The 20,014-nt window shown below is 42.4% G+C and overlaps 3 protein-coding genes across 4 annotated transcripts in view; 2 read left to right on the forward strand and 1 right to left on the reverse strand.

Moving 5' to 3' along the window:
- The window catches only part of LOC310666072 (uncharacterized protein), a 1,539,811-nt gene that overhangs the window by 787,314 nt on the left and 732,483 nt on the right, over window positions 1-20,014 (forward strand). The gene's annotated exons all lie outside the window — the stretch shown is intronic.
- Window positions 1-20,014, reverse strand: part of LOC310667155 (vomeronasal type-2 receptor 26-like) — a gene marked incomplete at both ends in the record, with an annotated part of 143,064 nt that overhangs the window by 63,397 nt on the left and 59,653 nt on the right. The gene's annotated exons all lie outside the window — the stretch shown is intronic.
- On the forward strand, window positions 10,734-17,727 carry LOC310667119 (vomeronasal type-2 receptor 26-like; the record flags this gene model as incomplete). Its single annotated transcript, XM_083418849.1, has 5 exons — window positions 10,734-10,895; window positions 11,522-12,388; window positions 12,794-13,021; window positions 15,782-15,908; window positions 16,826-17,727. The coding sequence occupies 5 exons, from the start codon at window positions 10,734-10,736 to the stop codon at window positions 17,725-17,727; spliced, it is 2,286 nt and encodes a 761-aa protein (XP_083274975.1).

The raw sequence follows: 20,014 nt of genomic DNA on the forward strand, positions 1-20,014 counted from the left end.
CATGGGCTAACAGCAGAAACTGACTTGCTACTGTATATAAAAAATATAGATCAATGCATATGGAAGTGGAGAATTTCCTTTTGTGATCTTAGAGTTGGAGAGCAATGTGAGGGACCCAGGAGGTGACAATGGAGGCTTAAATGCAGTGGTACAACTTGAAACATACAATACATGTGGTTGTGGCATGTGGGAAGGGAAAGGGCAGTAAGGCCATGCAATTGACAGAGTGACTGAAGGTTAAGTTCCAATATTTACCTTTTTATAGGGTGGGGTACATAATATATAAGATCCTTCTTGAGTTTTCACTGTTACCCCTCAGTGGGAGAATGGTCTCCCTGGGAAGGGGCTGCCCCTTTGGGGTGTGTCTTTGGGGCTGTCACAATGAACTCATGAACTTCAGAATTCACCACTGCACCTCTGGTTGAGAGAATAAGAAAGAGGCTGTATGGTTTTTGGGTGAGATATAAGAATTTTTTGGAAAGAAAAACATTGTTATGGCTATCCCCCACCAAAGCAAATGCCCCAAAGAAAATTAACATGGAAAGGAAATGGGGCACTTATAGAGATATATTGACTTTTGCTGGTGCTGGTTTTAAACTTAAAAAAATTAGAAGACATCGAGAACTGAGTACAAGACTGCGAGTAGGACCAGTGAGACCCAACAGAACCTGCTGCCGCAGAAAGATCCAATAGGGCCTGCCGCTGGTAGTCCTGCCAAGGCAGAGCCCCTCAAGATGGTGGGGGGCTCAGCCCCATTCCAGTATATTTGGGGTAGGGGCTGAGGTGTCCTCAGACTCGTACAGTTGGTCCCTATGCTTCTGTGATATTAAGGGTTGTGTGTGCTATATATAAATCAGGAGGTGAAGTTTTTCATGAACATTGTCACCTGCAATACTTGAAGGTCAAGATACAGCTAAAAGAAGAGAACATGGGGCACAGAAGAAGAAAAAGATGGTAATACTACTAGGTGATGGTGTGTAAATCTGAGCCTCATTCCAAAGAGCTATCTTGCAAGGAACACAGATGTTCAGTGATGGTGACCTAGATAAATTGCAGTTGTGTACTCAAGACCACATAGCACAGAGTGTTAACTTCTTAAAACCACCTTGCAGTCATGGTGTCAAAAGGGTGGGATTGTGCAACTAGGTTGATCTAGGAGGAGGTGGTCCTTCAAAAATCCCTGTCCCATGCTGCTTAGAACATTAAATATCATTGCCCAGGCAGGCCCATTATGTGGCCCATGAAAGTAGCAAAGTAACCAGACTGTACAATAGTGATGGGATAAAATCAGGACAAATCTTTGTTGGCAGCAGCAGGCAGGGCAAGGGTTGGGATGGCACTGGGTCCCAGGATCAGTTCATCATTCCACAAGCCCTGTGTTGGTGGAATGGATCTGCTGGGCTTGGATCACTCCAAACGGGAGTCAGCCAGTGTTGAACCTTGCCGTGGTGCAGGCCAAGCAAGCAAGGTCTCCCTTGGGGACCAGGGTGCAGGTTCCAACCAGGCAGATACCGAAGCCACGCTTGGGTTTGCCGTGGTCAATCCACCCCTCAGGCCCCTTAGGGGGGACCCTCTATACTATGTTGATGCTGACCAATGCCATTTCCGTCCTCATGCAAATAATGTTTTTCAGCCTAACAAAGGAAAGGCATAATTTCACTGAGGAAAAGCAAAAAATCACATTTGGAGAAAAGAAAATCCTTTCTGGCCCTGTCAACCAACGACCCAAAATTGCCCAGTGAAGACTCTAACCTGAGGGTGGGCAGGCAGGAGGCTCTGAAAGCTCCAGGGGAAACAGCCTTATATAGGCCTGCTCTCCCCGCTGCAGCAAAGGCTTATGGGACAGCTTTTTCCCCATTAGCCCATCACGCAGAGAAGATACTGGGGGAAACCTTGCCCTGTATTTTGCTGCACTCTATGGGCCACAACGCTTCTGGGCACGGAGCGGGGCTTATGGATACTTTGGATTGTGTGTGCAAATGTCCTGGCAGCCACTAAAATAGCTTGAATGGCAGAGCCACATTCTTCAGATAACTGGCACTGGGCAACAGCCTGGCCGCAGCATCCCAGCCTAGAAGAAGTTTCCCAATACTTTTCAGAGACAGACCCACGTTCATGGATGAGTCCAAACCTAGTGTTCAAATTCTAAGCATTTCATTGTGATGGGATTCACATAGGCTATTTGCCTTGTTAAGTGAGAGACAGTTTGTGTGTGTTGATCAGCTCTGCCTGAGTGTTTTTGGTCCCAGTTAGATATTTGCTTGTTGATATGATTAAACTAAAGTGTGGCAGACAGGAGATGAGAGACAAGAGCAGGTTTCTCTCTTTCTTCCTGATTGTCAGCTGCTTGCCGAAGTTTGCTTCATAATTAGAATCCTGCCTGTCAAGTTTAATTGGGCTTTCTGCTGTGAAAATTACAGCTAATTGCAGAGCCTTGTCTTGGTTTGCTGCCCTTTTGGGACTTGGCACAAGGTGGAAAGCACAGCGTCCAGGTAAACACAGGTCACAGTTAATACCACGTAAAAGTCAAAGTGCTGTTTACAATGCAGCACAGAAACCTGTATTGCAAATGCTATTTTAAGGTTAGTTGTAATACTGAATAATCAGAAATAATGATGATCTGTGAAAATTGCAGCTGTATGTAGCATATGCGATGGCTGTAAGGGCTCTCCGTCAATTATCTCTAATTGCAGGGTCTTGACACAGTGTTTGCCGTTGGGAGTTGCCCCTGGAGAGTTCACTCCAAATGACAAGAACAGCATTCAGTTATACAGGTTTATACTAGTGCACAGACCAAGGCAGAACTGAACTTTAGAGGGCTGATTTAACACAGATCAGAAAGTTTTATGAAAGGTTGCCAAAGCAGTTCACTGTTTCTTGCAATCCAGCTAGGCCACTCCTGTTTATGTGCCCAAGTCCAAAGTCATGTGCCATGAAATGTTTAATTCTGTCCCTTTAATGCATCAGGTCAAGGGGGAGGAAAACAGAGTCCCAGGGTCTGAACTGGACTCTCTCTGGTCCCAGGCCACAGACCCCATGGACCCTGATTCACAGGCTGTATCTATTGCTAGTTGTACTCAGAGTAAACCCAGTCAAATAAATTAGCATGATTATGTTGAGTGCATTAATTTCAGTGGGGCTAAGCAGGCCTACTACATTAGATACCTGCATCAGATAGCATTAGATATATACTTGAGTTCTGATAATGCCTCTTCCTTGTCTGGATGGACATTAGAGAGAGGTACTTGTAGGAACTGGCCTACTATACAAAGGTAGAAGTCGCATCCACGGTTCCACTCACTTATCCCTCTGGCTTGTCTACCATTGGAGGGTTGTGTGATGAGCCCTGCAGAACGGACACTCTGGGACACTCTGAACCACAACTATGCCACTGACCCCCACTCCGGCCCGCCATCACCCCTCCGCTGCCTTTACATTTGCCCATGGCATGGCTATTTTCCACCTTCCCATTTTGACTCTCCAGCATAATCTAGCAATTCTAAAATATAGACGTGCTTTTATTCTCACAAGATTGAATGTATTGTCCTCGGTTGTACTTGAGGGACGATTCCAACCGATTCCACACGAAAAACGCTTATGTCCCTGTGGAGATGGCAGTACTGAATCGGTGACGCATGTCCTTCTGGCTTGCACTCTGTATAAAGACTTGAGGAATGAGGTTACCACCCCTCTTTTATTGGCCATTCCAGGTCGCCCAGCTGCTGCCACAGTGTCCTTTCTCTTGGCAGATCAAGATGAGCAGGAGAAAGCAAAGGCTGCAAGGGTTTTAGCTGGGGCAATTAGAATACGATCCACTATTTGATTATTGATTCAAAACCCTAAACTGTATCTTACATAATTGACTTTTTATTTCTATTCTTTGCATATCGTATTGTTGTTTTATTTGGTATGGCCAATGGCTGATGCAAATAAAGATTCATTCATTCAGTCAGTCAGTCAACTTTGCTGGCTGGGCTTTCTCCCCACCTCCTCCTGGAATACTCCTCCTGACATAAGAAGCCAGGGCAGCTTCTGTCAATCAGTGATGTCCTGTTCAAATCAGAACAATTGGTGTGTGTGACAGGATTCAGCTTGGATGGGCAGGCTTAGTTGGAGCAGGCGGAGTGCATTGTAGGAAGTTAGGCTGGAGGTGATGGGGGAGCTCTCCCCCCCCCCCAACATCAGCTGACTTGCAGGGAGTTTCATTGTACCTGGTTACGTCATGCTGAGAACTGGCTGGCATGGCCAAATGCTGCAGAAAGTAAGATTAAACTCTGCATGCATTAGCTGGTCGCAATCCTGCTTGGTTTTGGGGTGCCAGTCAGTCCCTCCTGGGAAAGCGTGTTCTCATTAATAGAGAACATGTGTTGCGGTTGGTGCCAGGCAAGACACCCCGCTGTTGCCAGGCAGTTTGGTTAAATGGGCCTGGCAAGGACTGGTTGCCCGAGTTGCTGGGGTAAAATTGATGTTGCCAGTTTGGGGGTGGGAACAGAGATTATTTAAGCTGTGCTCACAGCGATCTGGTGTCTCTTTCGCTGTGGGCACCAGATCACCTGCCCGCCCCCCCTTGTTTGGGCTTGCGCTTTGACCTTGCTATGCCTGTCATGGGGTCGTCTGCCATTGGGGTAGGGGCCTGGTAGGAATTTTGTCCATCTGGCTGTTTGGCTGGTGCCATTTGGTTTTTGCCTACTGCGTAGCATATCATCACAACTTGTAAGCTTGGCGGTTAGGCATTGGTTAAAATTGGTTGCTGGAGGGGTAAGGATTGGCTGGGCCTGCCCCTCCAATGCTGCTGCTGCAAGGGAATTCCATTAAAGGAATTCAGGGGCTTACCATCCCTTTGTCCAAACCCCTGGAATCAGGTTTGGGCCGCGTAAGCCCCTTCGGAGAAGGGGACGACAGAGGACGAGATGGTTGGACACTGTTCTCGAAGCTACAAACATGAGTCTGACCAAACTGCGGGAGGCAGTGGAAGACAGGAGTGCCTGGCGTGCTCTGGTCCAGGGGGTCACAAAGAGTCGGACATGACTAAATGACTAAACAACAACAACAGCCCCCGGGAGCATGCGGGGAGAAGCTGAGGGCCTGTGTCGCAGCTCCAGTTCTCCCCAATATTGTTTCCCCTCACTGACTTTCGCTGGAATCCGGGAGTCAGTTCTGTCCCCAAGGTGGGGGGACAGATAGTCATAACCAATGCCTAAGCAACCACTCACATCTATGTATGTTAATAAAGTTGTGGCCAAAATTATGCCAAAACCCTTAAACAAACATTCCGTGTGATGTGTGAGTTATTGGGGTCGGGGTGTTTTGGGGGACCTCAGCACGCAACTGGCTGCAGAAAGCTTCACACACACACACACACACACACACACACACACACACTACACCAGCTGATGTGCAAGGCATTCAATCTGTTTGTTTCAGATGTGCCAGTGAGTTCCCAGGGAGAGCGAGATGATACACCCGAAGCCTACAGAAAAGAGGAATGAAGGGCACACCAGTGGATGGTGGGAGAGTGTTTTTGTTTATTTGTTTATTTGTTTGTTTGTTATTTGATTTACATACTGACTTTTATCCAAATATCCCACGGCAGTGTCCAACATTAAGAACACATTTTATGGAGTATCAGTAATAAAAACATAATAAAAAGAGTAACAACAGACAGTATAATAATACAACAACAATAGCCCCCCCTGCACAGCTTTAACAAGAAATCGATTATTTAATGGGCAAAGGCCTGGGTAAAGAGGGATATTTTTGCCTGGTGCCTAAAGACATGTAATGATGGTGCCAAATTCAGTTGACCCCATTTCATGTTGGCCTTGTATTCACATGAAAAATGAGGCATGGCTTCATTTTTGATTATTTAATTCAACAACCAATTTTATTCTTTAAAATTAAAACATCTGTTATGTGAACTAATTCGCAACAGTGCCTCAGATTTTGGGCATCATACCTATGCCTCAGATTTTTGCCAAGCTGAGGGGCAAAAACAAAATTAAGTAGATTGACTGTGCCACGCGGATTATGATCATCTCTTCCCAGCACAGAGGTTTCGAAACACTGAGTGGTTGAATGGGTCAGATTAAGGGAAATATTCAAAGAGGTGCTTTTGCTTTTTTATTTTTAAAAAAATGAGGGTATGGATTCTGTCCATCTTAAATGCCTTCCTTCTCCCCATCTTGAGTTACTGTAGCTAAATGTATTTATCTTCTCATACTGGGAAATAAGGCCCTCTTCTTATTCACTAAGCTGACTGCATGTTTACGGAGATGTAAGAAGATCCAGATTATTATCAACTGAATAAACCAACCTCTTTCCAAGGGTTTGTTTTTGACTGACAAAGCTGAGCAGACATGTCTGCCCACTAAAATGAAATATCACTCAACTCCAGAGCTGGGTCACACTTAGAGGCTGATTTTGTCTCTTTAACTCTTACATCACACAATGCATGCAAAATTTCTGCCTTCAGTAAAAAGATGTCAAACGAAATAAAGACATGTAATGATGGTCCCAGGCGAGCCTCTCTGGGAAGAGTATTCCGCAGTAGGGAGCCATCACAGCAAAGGCCCATTCTTGAAAAGCTAAGAGAGCCATTGGCAACTGGACTGAATTACAGATATGAATTTTTGGTGACCTCAGAAAATCAGCCTCTTCCTTGTTCCCAGACATGTACACAGAAGTCAAATTCTGACTGTAAGCAACTTGGGCTAGATTTTTTTCAAATTGCTAATGATGCATGCTGCAGAATGATAGGACCGTGGTACCTTGGTTGTCAAACTTAATCCATTCCAGGAGTCAATTCGGCTCCCAGAACCGTTCGAAAACCAAGGCATAGTTTCCAATTGCCTGCAGGAGCTTCCTGCACTCAATCGCGGAAGCCATGTCAGACGTTGGACTTCCAAAGAACGTTCGAAAACCGGAACACTTACTCCAGCTTTTGAGCATTTGGGAGTCAAAACGTACGAGTACCAAGGCATACAAGAACCAAGGCACGACTGTAATGTATAAGTTTTTTTTAAAAAAAATCTAGGAGTCTTGGTTGACCACAAACTTGACATGAGCCAACAGTGTGACGCAGCAGCTAAAAAAGCCAATGCAATTCTGGGCTGCATCACTAGGAGTATAGCATCTAGATCAAGGGAAGTAATAGTGCCACTGTATTCTGCTCTGGTCAGACCTCACCTGGAGTACTGTGTCCAGTTCTGGGCACCACAGTTCAAGAAGGACACTGACAAACCGGAACGTGTCCAGAGGAGTGCAACCAAAATGGTCAAAGGCCTGGAAACGATGCCTTATGAGGAACAGCTAAGGGAGCTGGGCATGTTTAGCCTGGAGAAGAGGAGGTTAAGGGGTGATATGATAGCCATGTTCAAATATATAAAAGGATGTTTTTAAGCAGAGGCTTGACAACCATATGTCAGGAGTGCTCTGATGGTGTTTCCTGCTTGGCAGGGGGTTGGACTCGATGACCCTTGTGGTCTCTTCCAACTCTATGATTCTATGATTCTATGATTCTATGATTCTATGATGTCACATAGAGGAGGGAGAAAGGTTGTTTTCTGCTGCTCCAGAGAAGCGAACACAGAGCAATGGATCCAAACTACAAGAAATAAGATTCCACCTAAACATTAGGAAGAACTTCCTGACAGTAAGAGCTGTTTGACAGTGGAATTTGCTGCCAAGGAGTGTGGTGGAGTCTCCTTCTTTGGAGGTCTTTAAGCAGAGGCTTGACAACCATATGCCAGGAGTGCTCTGATGGTGTTTCCTGCTTGGCAGGAGGTTGGACTCGATGGCCCTTGTGGTCTCTTCCAACTCTATGATTCTATGATTCCTGGTTTTTACTTTCCCCAGACATGTACAGAGAAGTCCAATTCTGACTGTGAGCTACTTGGGCTAGGCTCTGTTCCTAATTGCTAGGTTTGGACGCTGCAGAATGATAGTACACTGGTACTTTGGTTTAAGAACAGTAACGTTTAGGAACAACTTGGATTAAGAACGCTGCAAACCCAGAAGTAGGTGTTTTGGTTTGTTCACTTTGCCTTGGAAGCAGAACATGTTCCGCTTTCTGTTGAGTGTGTTCTGTTTGTAAATGGAGTCTACCACTGTATGGGAAAGCAAACCTTGGTTTAAGAATGCTTTGGTTTAAGAACGGACTTCCGGAATGGATTAAATTTGTAAACCCAAGGTACCACTGTACTGCATAAAAAAAAGCTCAACAACTTTTGGGGTGTCCTGGTCTTTACTTTTAGAAATATGGCACCCCTAATATCAATTTGTTATTGATAGCAACATGGGGGCAAACAATACTAGGAAGGGATGTGATGAAGGAGATGAACCCATCTTCAGGGTGGGGGACAGGATGGGACGGGACTGAATCTCACATACACTCAGATTTGACTCTACGTTCAAACCCAGACCTTCATTTTCTCCCAACAAAGAATGATCTCTGGGAAAACTCAACTCTTGCTCAGGACTAAGCAATGCTGCCTACTTATTATCTCTCAAGGAAGACAATCATAATTGTACAATTCAGGGGGGAGAGGCTTTAGCAATTTGGTCAGGCATGATGCATCTGCGAATACGAAGAACACACTGAGGAATTATTTCCATCACTGTCAAAATTACTGGCTTCTATCCTCTTACATAGTAGATATACACATTCTGGTTGGATTAAAAAACAATAGCATCTTTAAAAAGGTATAACAGCTTCTTATTGCTCAGAGCTACATCTAGGCACAGCCAGGGTTCTGCCAGTCTTTTGTATCATCATTCTTCTTTTACATGTTTGGATATGATTCCATGCAGTCATCAATTTCAAGGAACATTCTTTTTGTGAAATGTGAACTTCCTTGACTAGGCATGGTTTAGCACATGGTTTAGCATATTGTTAAACTGAAACGCTGCCTCACCACAATGTATCTTATGATCTCTTGGGTTACTGTCGTGGGTATAATTATTTTCTTTGCAAACCAAGGAACGGTGAAATTATATAACTAAACAGCTGCAGTTGGTTGTTTTAAAAAGAAGTAATAATAGCTACAATGCTATTATTTGTATCCCAGCAACCTCCAGTCATTCCTGGGAATAATGTGTGAAGAAAAAGAAAATATGCTGGCTAACTAAAAGACTGGTGCATAGATTACCTAACAGCCCACTATTCAAAGGATACTTTAGCCAAACTGATAACATCCGCATATAAGGCTGTAGTGGAAACATGGGAATCTACATTGGGAGGGGAAGATTTCTGAGCAGGATCCTCCTGGTGCTGTTTCTGCTGTTACTTCTGCTTCACACCATATGTAAGGCACATTCTATTAACTGCAGCATTTATGATGATCCTCTTCCTATTGCTCACGAATTTTACCAGCCAGGAGACCTTGTAATTGGAGAGATGGTTTCCCAAGTCATATACTTGTCTAATATCCAGTCCTTCAGGGAACAGCCTTCACAGATACTGATTGATGAACCTATGTAAGACATTACTTATTCCCCTTCTTACTGAGTCTAAAATAGTCAGACCGCAATGGTTGAAAATGCATCATTAAGCAGTACTGTGATTTATATTTTGATGTAATTCTTTATGGAAACCCAGTAACATTGTAATGGTGGGGTGAAGCATTCTTTAGTTTCATGGAAGAGTTCTGAGGTACTTAAGCTCAGCATGGCAAGATGAGGGGCAAGGGGTAGACAGAGACGCAGAGACAGTAAACCCCCAATTTACACGAGGGTCACGTTACAGGAATCACGCTGAAAGCCAACGTTGTGTATGGCGAAAACAAATTGGGTTCAATTACAGATGGGATTCCCAAAGTCTTTTCCCCCAGACACCCAACCCCTTTGGATTCAATTCTTTTTCTTTTGTCAGGCATGTAAAGCTGAATACGGATCGTGGGGTTACTGTATCTGTTTCTCTTATTAACAGTTTGTACTGCCACTAAGTTTTCCTTTGCAAGGCCCACTGAAACAAATAGTTCTGTGCTTCTTTTTGTTATTTAGTAAGCCTTCTACAGCATCTTCACATGGTGGACCATGCCTTGTCTGTTCTGTTCACACTTCATTCCTTTTCAACCTTGAGGGATGTGAATGCATTTACATGTGGACCTTCCAACTCTTTCTCTGTGGAACACAATTCCTGCTCATTTCTGTCTCTCCTCTCTTTTGCAGGGCATCACTTTCTCCCCTTGCTTTCCCCTCAGATTGCTCCACTTCTGCCCTCTGAGTGCTCCATTTTCTGTTCAATTGCTAGGTTGAAGATCAGAGCCTGGAAAAGTATCCAGAGCAAAGAGCTTTGCTCTTCCCATTCCGTTATTTAGTTATATGTACTTCTGGGAGGCATAACCACTTACAACATCTCATGGTGAAGAAAGCAGCCAGCAAGGGAAGCGATCGGAGGTTCTGTGGCCTCAGGTGATGTTCTCTATGGCTTCCTTGCACCTATGGACACTGTTTTGCCAAGGCCACAACTACTGACTTTCAACTGCTAGTTTTTATTGGTACAAAGAGTAACTCTGTGAATTGCAGGGAGCATTTCTTCTTCCACTTCTTCTTCCTCTTCTTCTTTTTCCTCATTTCAGTCCATTGTGTTGTAATTGTATTACAGCTCTGTGCCAAAGAACTACCAGCACATCCTGGCCTTAGCATTTGCTGTCAAAGAAATCAATGAGAATCCCAAAGTCTTATCCAACATCTCTCTAGGGTTCCGCGTCCTCAACAGCTACTACACTGCAAGGATGACCTACAAGGCCACGCTCAACCTGCTTTCCACACAGCATAGATTTGTCCCCAACTTCAAGTGTCACAAGTGGAACAATCTGATAGCTCTCATTGGAGGATGCATCTCTGAAATCTCTGCCAATATGGCCACCATTTCAGCAACCCACAAGATTCCACAGGTAAATTGGGAGCATGGGTTTATGGGAAATACTATCTTGATTTCAACACAGTCTTGACAAGGTTCCTGCAAAGTTTTACTCAGGAGGACAGTTTGGATTGGGATTGACCAAGCAGTGCTGAGAGCCAATTGTCAAGAAAACTCGAGTATCTCTAAATTGAAGTGGAATGGAATTATTGTGTCTGGGACGTAAGGATTTGAGTTTTTATGGTTTCTTTCTTTTTCTTTTGTACTAGACCTAATACACAACTGAAAACACATAATGTAAGGAATGGCTGGCAGAACGGTGTAACTTTAGTTCAGAGAAGAAGAGACTAAGGAGGTTAATGTAGTACTTTAAAATACCTTAATGGCTGTTACACAGAAGACGGGAAATACTTGTTCTCTGCTGCTCTATAGGGCTGGACTAGATATTTTTAAAACATTAGGAGAAATTTTAAGAAATTATCAATAATGAAGCAGATTACTGGGTATTTTTCCACATGACTTGAAGTTTTCTTCTTTAAGAACCTATGCAGACATTTATTGGGAAAGCTATGCCTCTGAAGTACCTGTGAAACTTGTAGTTTTGCATTCTCTCATAATCCATCAAAAACAAAACTATACACCTCATGTATTCTATTTTAGCTCACATATGGATCCTTTCTGGCGATACAGGATGCAAACATGCTATACCCATTTTTATACCAGATGGTCCCAAATGAAGCCAAACAGCACATAGGAATTGTGCAATTACTTCAGCATTTCAAATGGACATGGATTGTAGTTTGTACTGTGGATAATGACAAAGGGGACCAGTTTCTCCAGACAATTTTACCGCTATTCTTTGAGCATGGCATCTGCTATGATTTCATAGTAAGATTGGAAAAATGGAACTATCTGGATGAGATGATACGCTTGGCTTACCAGCACTGGGAAAGTTATGCAATTGCGTTTGAGACAAAAGCTAATGTTTTTGTGGTTTATGGGGAACCTCCATCCTTTCTGTTTTTGAGAGTCTTGTCATTTATAGCACCTGTAATGGGCTGGCCACCTCTGGGTAAAGTGTGGGTTGCTACATCTCACTGGGATTTTGCATCACTGTCTATTCAGAAAGACTGGGAAATACAGATGTTCCACGGTACTCTATCCTTCACTGTCCACGCAAGTCAGCCATTAGGGTTCCAGAAGTTCATTCAGACGATAAGGCCCTTCTGGCACAAAGAGGATGTTTTCATCCAGGACGTCTGGGAACAGACTTTCACCTGCTCCCTGAAAGCATCTAATGGACAGGAGGTGGAGGCTGAGCAGAAAGAACCCTGCACTTTGGAGGAGAAACTGGAGAACCTTCCTGGGGTTTTGTATGAAAAACACATGACTGGTCACAGCTACAATGTCTACAAAGCTGTCTATGCTGTGGCACATGCTTTGATCTCCATATACAAATCCAGCTCCAAACATAGCAGATTGGCAAGAGGAGAGAGATTTGCCTTTCTGAATGTGCAACCATGGCAGGTAATGACAACTCTGAACTTCTTTGCTTTGCCTTCAGCTGCCACTGATCTCCTGGCTTTTCACCTCACCAGTCCCTATGAGCTCCAGCCGTGTCTGGTGGCAAGAGCCACAAAACTTAGCCTGCCTGACCTGGTGCACATTTATTCAGAGTCAACATCACTGTCATGCTAGCTTGCCAGATACCCACCATAGAAACCCAACTACTGATCTGGTTTGCTAGATATTTTCAGTCGATGTATCCCCTCTATAGACCGTTCTTTATGTAATTAATTTCATGTTAATGATAATAGTAATAATAATAATAATAATAATAATAGACGAGTGGAAATACTTCAACGCCATATTTACGGCTTTAAGCCCAGTTATTCATATCATTAATTCCATGTAAATATTTCAATATTCCAGGTCCATCGCTTTCTGAAGAGCCTTGTATTCAACATCAGCACTGGAGATATGGTGCACTTTGATGAACATGGAGAACTGGTTGCAGGTTTTGATGTTACCAATTGGATCACTTTCCCCAATGGCTCACTGACTAGATTGAAAGTTGGACGGCTGGAGCCTCAAGCTCCTCCAGGCAAAGAGTTAAGCATCAATGATGAACAAATTGTGTGGCATCCAAGTTTTAATCAGGTAAATTATAACTTCACACTTGACTTTATAAAACGGGAATGTTCCCTTCTGAAGAGTTCACCATTCCGTCAGTTCTTAAGGTGCCCTATTGTAGATCTTATGCATTATTATCCCTGTCCTCATAAATCGATCTCAAACCTTAAATTAAAGCAAGGAGTGCTTTTGGCCATCTGTGCCATTTAATTTCTTTGTGGAAAAATGTTGTCACATAAGACAGTTACAAAGCGTTGGAAAATAAAATACTTTATTTTGCTGAAATGTCACAGAATACCATGTGGTGATTCCTGGAAGGGAAAAGGATGGATCTTGCTCTTATCTTCAAGATATCTTTATCTTATTTCTACAACTTCATATTTTGGGGGGTCCGGAGATGGCATTGTCTTTCTGATGATCAGCTTTAAGGCTGAGTCTTAGACTGATCAAACCTACAGATGAAGTTGGGAATCGCTAACAATCGGGCGACTGTGGAGCTGAGCCAACTGGTTCATCCTCAGTCTCTCTGCCCCTCACAGGAGTCTAATCACATGGAGGTGAAGGACTTTAAAGGGCTAATCTTTTTTTAAATTTTTTTTATTTTCAATGCAAAATCATAACAAAAATTACAGACATTGAGTCCAAAATAATACTATACAAACAAAAAAGAACAAAACATACAAAAAAGAGAAAGAAAAAAGCAAAAGAAACAAAACAAAACAAAAACGAAAAAGCATACATCTACAGGAAAAAACCATATCTCATTACATACATATACACATATTGACTTCCTTCCTTTGTTCTAAGACCTCAAAAAATTTACTCTTACTGTATTGTTGTGTCTAATGTAGATTACTCCCATCTTTGTCCTTTTTTTTACACCATTTTTCTTTTTCTTTAACCCTGTAAAGCATCATTCATTACATACCGATATGCTTACTCAAGAGCAATGTTTTTTCATATACTCTTTTGCACATCCCCATTCTTTTAATAATTTCTGGTCCAATTGTCTCCTCATGAATGCTGTGAGTCTTGCCAGATTTATGTATTCACAAAATTTAATTTGCCATTCTTTCACTGATTGAATTTTTCTCCCTTTCCAGTTTTTTGCTATAAGCATCCTGGCTGCTGTTGTTGCATAAAGGAATACTTTCCTTTGATTGTCGGGAATATCGTTTGTGATTAAACCTAAAAGGAATGCCTCCGGTTTTTTACTGAAAGATATTTTAAACATCTTTTTGAGTTCTTCATAGATTTCATTCCAAAGTTGTTTAATAGGTCGGCATTCCCACCACATGTGAAACATTGTTCCTATTTCTTTTTTGCATCGCCAACAGGTGTTTGATTTGAATTTGTAAATTTTAGCCAATTTTACCGGAGTTAAGTACTATTGGTACACCATTTTCATGAAATTTTCTCTGATTGTGTAACATGCCGTGAATTTAATATCATATTTCCATAATTTCTCCCATTGGTCCAGCCCAATTACATATCCTATATCACATGCCCATTTAGTCATAACTTCTTTTACTTCTTTTACTTCATCCTTTAATTCCCATTCTAATAATAAATGATACATTTTGGATATATATTCTTTTTTGAGTTTTGTAATAATACTTTTTGTAATTTTGATTCTTCCTTTTCAAATTCTATTGCTTTATCCTGATTAAATATTTGGGCAATTTGGTGATATTGTAACCATGTGGAACAGTATTGGGTCACCTCTTCATATGGTCTTAGTTTTAATTGGCCCTGTTCCTCCTTTAGGAGCTGCTGGTATGTTGCCATTCTTCCTATCATATTTTTCTTTTTAACCGATATTACTTCTAACGGTGAGACCCACCATGGGGTTTTCGGTTCTAACAACCTTCTATGTCTCACCCAGACCTTGTATAATGCATTTCTAATAACGTGACATAAAAATTCTTTATGTACGGCCACTTTGTTGTAAATGAGATAGGCATGCCAGCCGTATCTGTTGTTCCATCCCTCCAAGTCTAAAATGTCACTATTATCTAACTTAATCCAATCTCTGATCCAAGTAAAGCATGCTGCATCGTAATATAGTCTCAGGTCTGGGAGTCCAAAACCTCCCCGCTCTTTTATGTTGGTTAATAATTTGTGTTTGATCCGTGGCTTTTTGCCTTGCCATATAAACTTTGTTAGGTCCATTTTCCATTTTTTAAAACAATCATCTTTACCTATTATGGGAATCATTTGAAAAAGGAACAGGGGTTTTGGTAAGATATTCATTTTAATAGCCGAAATTCTATGCCAGAGTGTTAAATTCAATCTTGTCCAAATTTCCATTTCTCTTTTTGTTTCTTCCCAATTTTTTTTATATAATTATCTTCAAACAAATTTATATTTTTCATTGTTATTTGGATTCCTAAATATTACACTTTTTTTACAATTTGCAATCCAAATTTTTCTACCAGTTCCTTTTTCACTTGATCTCCCATGTTTTTTACCATTAGTTTCATTTTTTCTTTATTCAAAGCGAAACCTGAAACCCTTCCAAAGTTTCCCATTTTTTCTAGAGCCTTTGCTATGCTTTCCTTTGGATTTTCCACCATTAAGACTAAATCATCTGCAAATGCCCTTATTTTGTGTATTTTCTCCCCTAGGGATATTCCATTTATTTCTTGATCCAATCTGATTTCTTGATTTAGTATTTCCAAAACCAAAATGAATTATAATGGTGAAAGTGGGCACCCTTGTCTGGTGCCCTTCTGTATTTTAAAATAATCATGATTATTTGTTCCTCATCTATATGATTTTGCACAGGCGCTGCCCCTTTCTGTGTGCAATGACAACTGCAACCCTGGCTTCAGTAGAAAAAAGAAGGAAGGAGAGAAGTTTTGCTGCTATGATTGTGCTCCGTGTCCAGAAGGAATGATCTCTAGTCAGAAAGGTGGGAGGCAGGAATGCCCATGACCTAATTTCTGGGATATATATATATGCCTGAAGATGACGAGTGAGACCTCGTCGAAACGTCGCCTAGACACCCCAACTTTTACACGGGAAGACACCCGAGGACACCAAAACCTGCATTCCTGTACCCGTGAAAATCTACGAAAGCATATATATATATATATATATATATATATATGCTATTTATTACCTTTGTTTTGAGAATGCTGGTGAAGGAGTCTAAAACTGAAGGGATTTTAAGAAACAATTTTCTTGTTGTTGAGTTCTCTTTATTTATAAAAATATTCTTGGGTCAATGTTATTGGGCTTTTATAGAATTTTTAAAACAACAACAACAACCCCCCTACTTGCCATACGTTCAGGTTTCTCCAGACATTTTGTTAATTCAGCAACAATCTGCCTGGACAGCATTTGGCAGCCCAATTCCCAGATGTGTCAGGGAAAACCCAGACGTATGGCAGACCTACATTAGACCGATCACAATTTTGCCGCCTACATAACTCATGGGACATAACTCATGAGGAGGTCCTCTCCTGGTTCCAGCCAACTCTAAAGCCAGGGTGAGAAACCTTTTGCATCCTCAGGGCCTCATCCTGTTCTGTGCAACCTTCTAGGAATAGTTGGTGGGTCCTAAGGCAAAAGTGGAGGGAGCAACTAAGGTGAGTTTTAACTGGTACCGTGGGCTACTTTCTATACAATCTTTCTATGAGATTTTATGAGATTCACTTCTCCTGGATTTTGTCAAAGAACTGCAAGAACAAAAAAATAGAAACCTCAAACCTTCTTGTGGCTGATTGCTTTTGAATGGCAATACCCAGTGTAAAGGAATGCTTAAATAGCTATTTGTGTTTAGATAGATGTTGGTCAACCTTTTGAAATACCTCTTCCCTTTTTCAGACGTAGACGCTTGCGTCAATTGCCCAGAGGACCAATATCCCAACAAGGACCAAACTCAATGTGTTCCCAGGATTGTGAGCTTCCTCTCCTACAAAGAAAATCTGGGGATCATCTTAGTGGTGTTGGCTCTTTCTCTCTCTCTCATCACCACTTTAGTACTTGGCATTTTCCTGAAGCACAAGGATACTCCCATAGTCAAAGCCAACAACCGGACCCTCACCTACATCCTTCTCATCTCCCTCCTCCTTTGCTTCCTGTGCTCCTTGCTTTTCATTGGACGGCCTGGAAGGGTGATCTGTCTTCTCCGACAAATGGCTTTTGGCCTTGTCTTCTCTTTGGCCATTTCCACTGTGTTGGCAAAGACGGTCACTGTGGTTGTGGCATTTATGGCCACCAAACCAGGATCCAGCATAAGGAAATGGGTGGGGAAAGGCCTGACCAATTCGATTGTCTTCTCCTGCTGCTTCATCCAAGCTGCCATTTGTGCTCTTTGGTTAAGTACTTCTCCACCGTTTCCAGATAAGGACACACATTCAGTGATTGGGGAAATCATACTTGAATGTAACAAGGGTTCAGCTTCCATGTTTTACTCTGTCTTAGGCTACATGGGCTCCCTGGCCACCGCCAGCTTCATAGTAGCTTTCTTTTCCAGGAAACTCCCTGACAGTTTCAATGAGGCCAAATTTATCACTTTCAGCATGTTGGTGTTTTGCAGTGTTTGGTTGTCCTTTGTGCCAACCTACTTGAGCACCAAAGGGAAATACATGGTGGCTGTGGAGATCTTCTCCATCTTGGCCTCCAGTGCTGGACTACTGGGTTGCATCTTTACCCCCAAATGCTACATTATTGTGCTGAGGCCTGAGCTGAACAGCAGGGAACAAATGATAAGGAAGAAAGAATAAATTTAAAATACAGATTAATCTCTTTATTTGACTCTTACTCATATTTCATCAGATATGACGACAATAGAAATGCCATTGGAATTGCCATATGAATGTTTGATGCATTCCCTCCCCAAATTCAGTTGACCCCGTCTCATGTTGGCCTTGTACTCACATAAAGAATGAGGCACGACTTCTTTTTGAAGATTTATTTCAACATACCGCTTTGATGTGCTTTCGAACTGCTAGTTTAGCATGAGCAGGGACTGAGCAATGGGACCTCACCCCATCGCGGGGATTTGATCCACTGAGCTTCTGATTGGCAAGACCTAGGCTCTGTGGTTTGGACCACAGAGCCACCCTGTGCCTCAAATTTTGAGCAAGCTGAGGGGCAAAACCAAAATTAACTAGATTGACTGTGCCACGCAAATTATGATCATCTCTTCCCAGCTCAGAGGTTTTGAGACCCTGAGTTGTGGAATGGGTCAGATTATGGGAAATATTCAAAGAGGTGCTTTTGCTTTTTGCTTTTTGCTTTTTTATTTTTTAAAAAATAGGGTATGGATTCTGTCTGTTTTAACTGCCCTCTCCCCATCTTCAGTTACTGTAGGTAAATGTATTTATCTTCTCATACTGGGAAATTAGGTCCTCTTCTTGTTCACTAAAATGAATGCAAGTTGACGGAGATGTAAGGCAATCCAGATTATCACAAGGTTTCAACTGAATAAACCAATCTCTTTCTAGGGATTTGTTTTTGACTGACAAAGCTGAGCAGACATGTCTGTCCACTACAATGAAATATCACTCAGCTCCAGAGCTGGATCACACTTAGAGGGTCATTTTGTCTCTCCAACTCTTACATCATAAAATGCATGCCAAATTTCTGCCTTCAGTAAACAGATGTTAAACAAAATAAGGACATGTAATGATGGTGCCAGGACTGCCTCTCTGGGAAGAGTATTCCGCAGAAGGGGAGCCAGCACAGCAAAGGCCCATCCTTGTCTTCTTATCCTGTGAACCTCTTGGGGACAGGAGATGTAGAGAAGGGCCTCAGATCACAAGTGCCACCTTGAGGTATTGGGGTCCTAATGCATTTAAGGCTTTGTAGGTAAAATCCAGCACGTTGAATTGGGCCTGGATACTAATTGGCAGCCAGCGCAGTCAGGCCAGGATTGGTGTAATATGCTCAAACCATCTTGTTCTGGTGAGCAACCTGGTCATTGATTTTTGTATCAACTGAATTTTCTGAACCGCTTTTAGAGGCAGCCCCATGTATAGCACATTGCAGTTATCCAACTTGGAGGTTACGAGAGTGCAGGTGACAGAAGTCAGAGAGGGGCATAGCTGAGCTACCAGCACAAGATGACAGACCGCATTCTGCACCACCAAGGACCCCTGGGCCTCAGGGAATGGACAGTAATGGATCCGGGAGCACCCCTAAGTTACATACCTGTTCCTTAACCATGATTTGTCAGAATCTCTCCCCCGCAATCATGGACCAGTTTAATAGGGGGGGAGGGGTAAATAAAGAACGTTTGACAACCAGAACATTTATGATGTGTTGGTGGGTTCCCATGAGTCAACATACAGTGATAAGAGCAAAAACCTTTATTGAACTACATAACTGGGAACCAGGGGCAAAGCAACTCCTTATATACATTTCTGAAACCCTGGGCCGCTCCCACCTCCAACATGATTGACTGTCTTAACTTCCAAGCTGTGAATCACGACTCAAGTTCACGGGCCAATGGCAGAGGCCCAAATCCTGAAATGTTTTGTGACGGGACAAAATGTTAGGAATCAGAACGCAGGATCTCAGAATCCTTAGTCCAGACTGAAGCTCAGGCAAGCACAGACCACTGAATACATAAGAACTTACTTCTGTGTTTTTAGCATTTGGGAGTCAAAACGTACAAGTACCAAGGCGTTTGAGATCCAAGGTATGACTGTACTCTATAAGTTAAAAAAACCCAACAATGCTTGGGGTGTCCTGGTTCTTCCTTTCCCCAGACATGTACACAGAAATCAAATTCTGACTGTTATCTACATGGGCTAGTGATGCATGCTGCAGAATGATAGTACTGTAAAAATAAATTTAAAAAGCTCAAAAACTTTTGGGGTGTCCTGGTTTTTACTTTTAGAAATATGGCAATCCTAATATGAATTTGTTTTTGAAAGCAATATGGGGGCAAACAATACTGGGAAGTCAAGTGATGAAGGAGATGAACCCATCTTCAGGGCGGGGGACAGGATGGGATGGGACTGAAAATCATGTATTGTGCACTCAGACTTGACTCCACGTTTAAAC

This window comes from Podarcis tiliguerta (genome assembly GCF_965153285.1).
Source record: "Podarcis tiliguerta genome assembly, chromosome: 16".
NCBI lineage: Eukaryota > Metazoa > Chordata > Lepidosauria > Squamata > Lacertidae > Podarcis > Podarcis tiliguerta.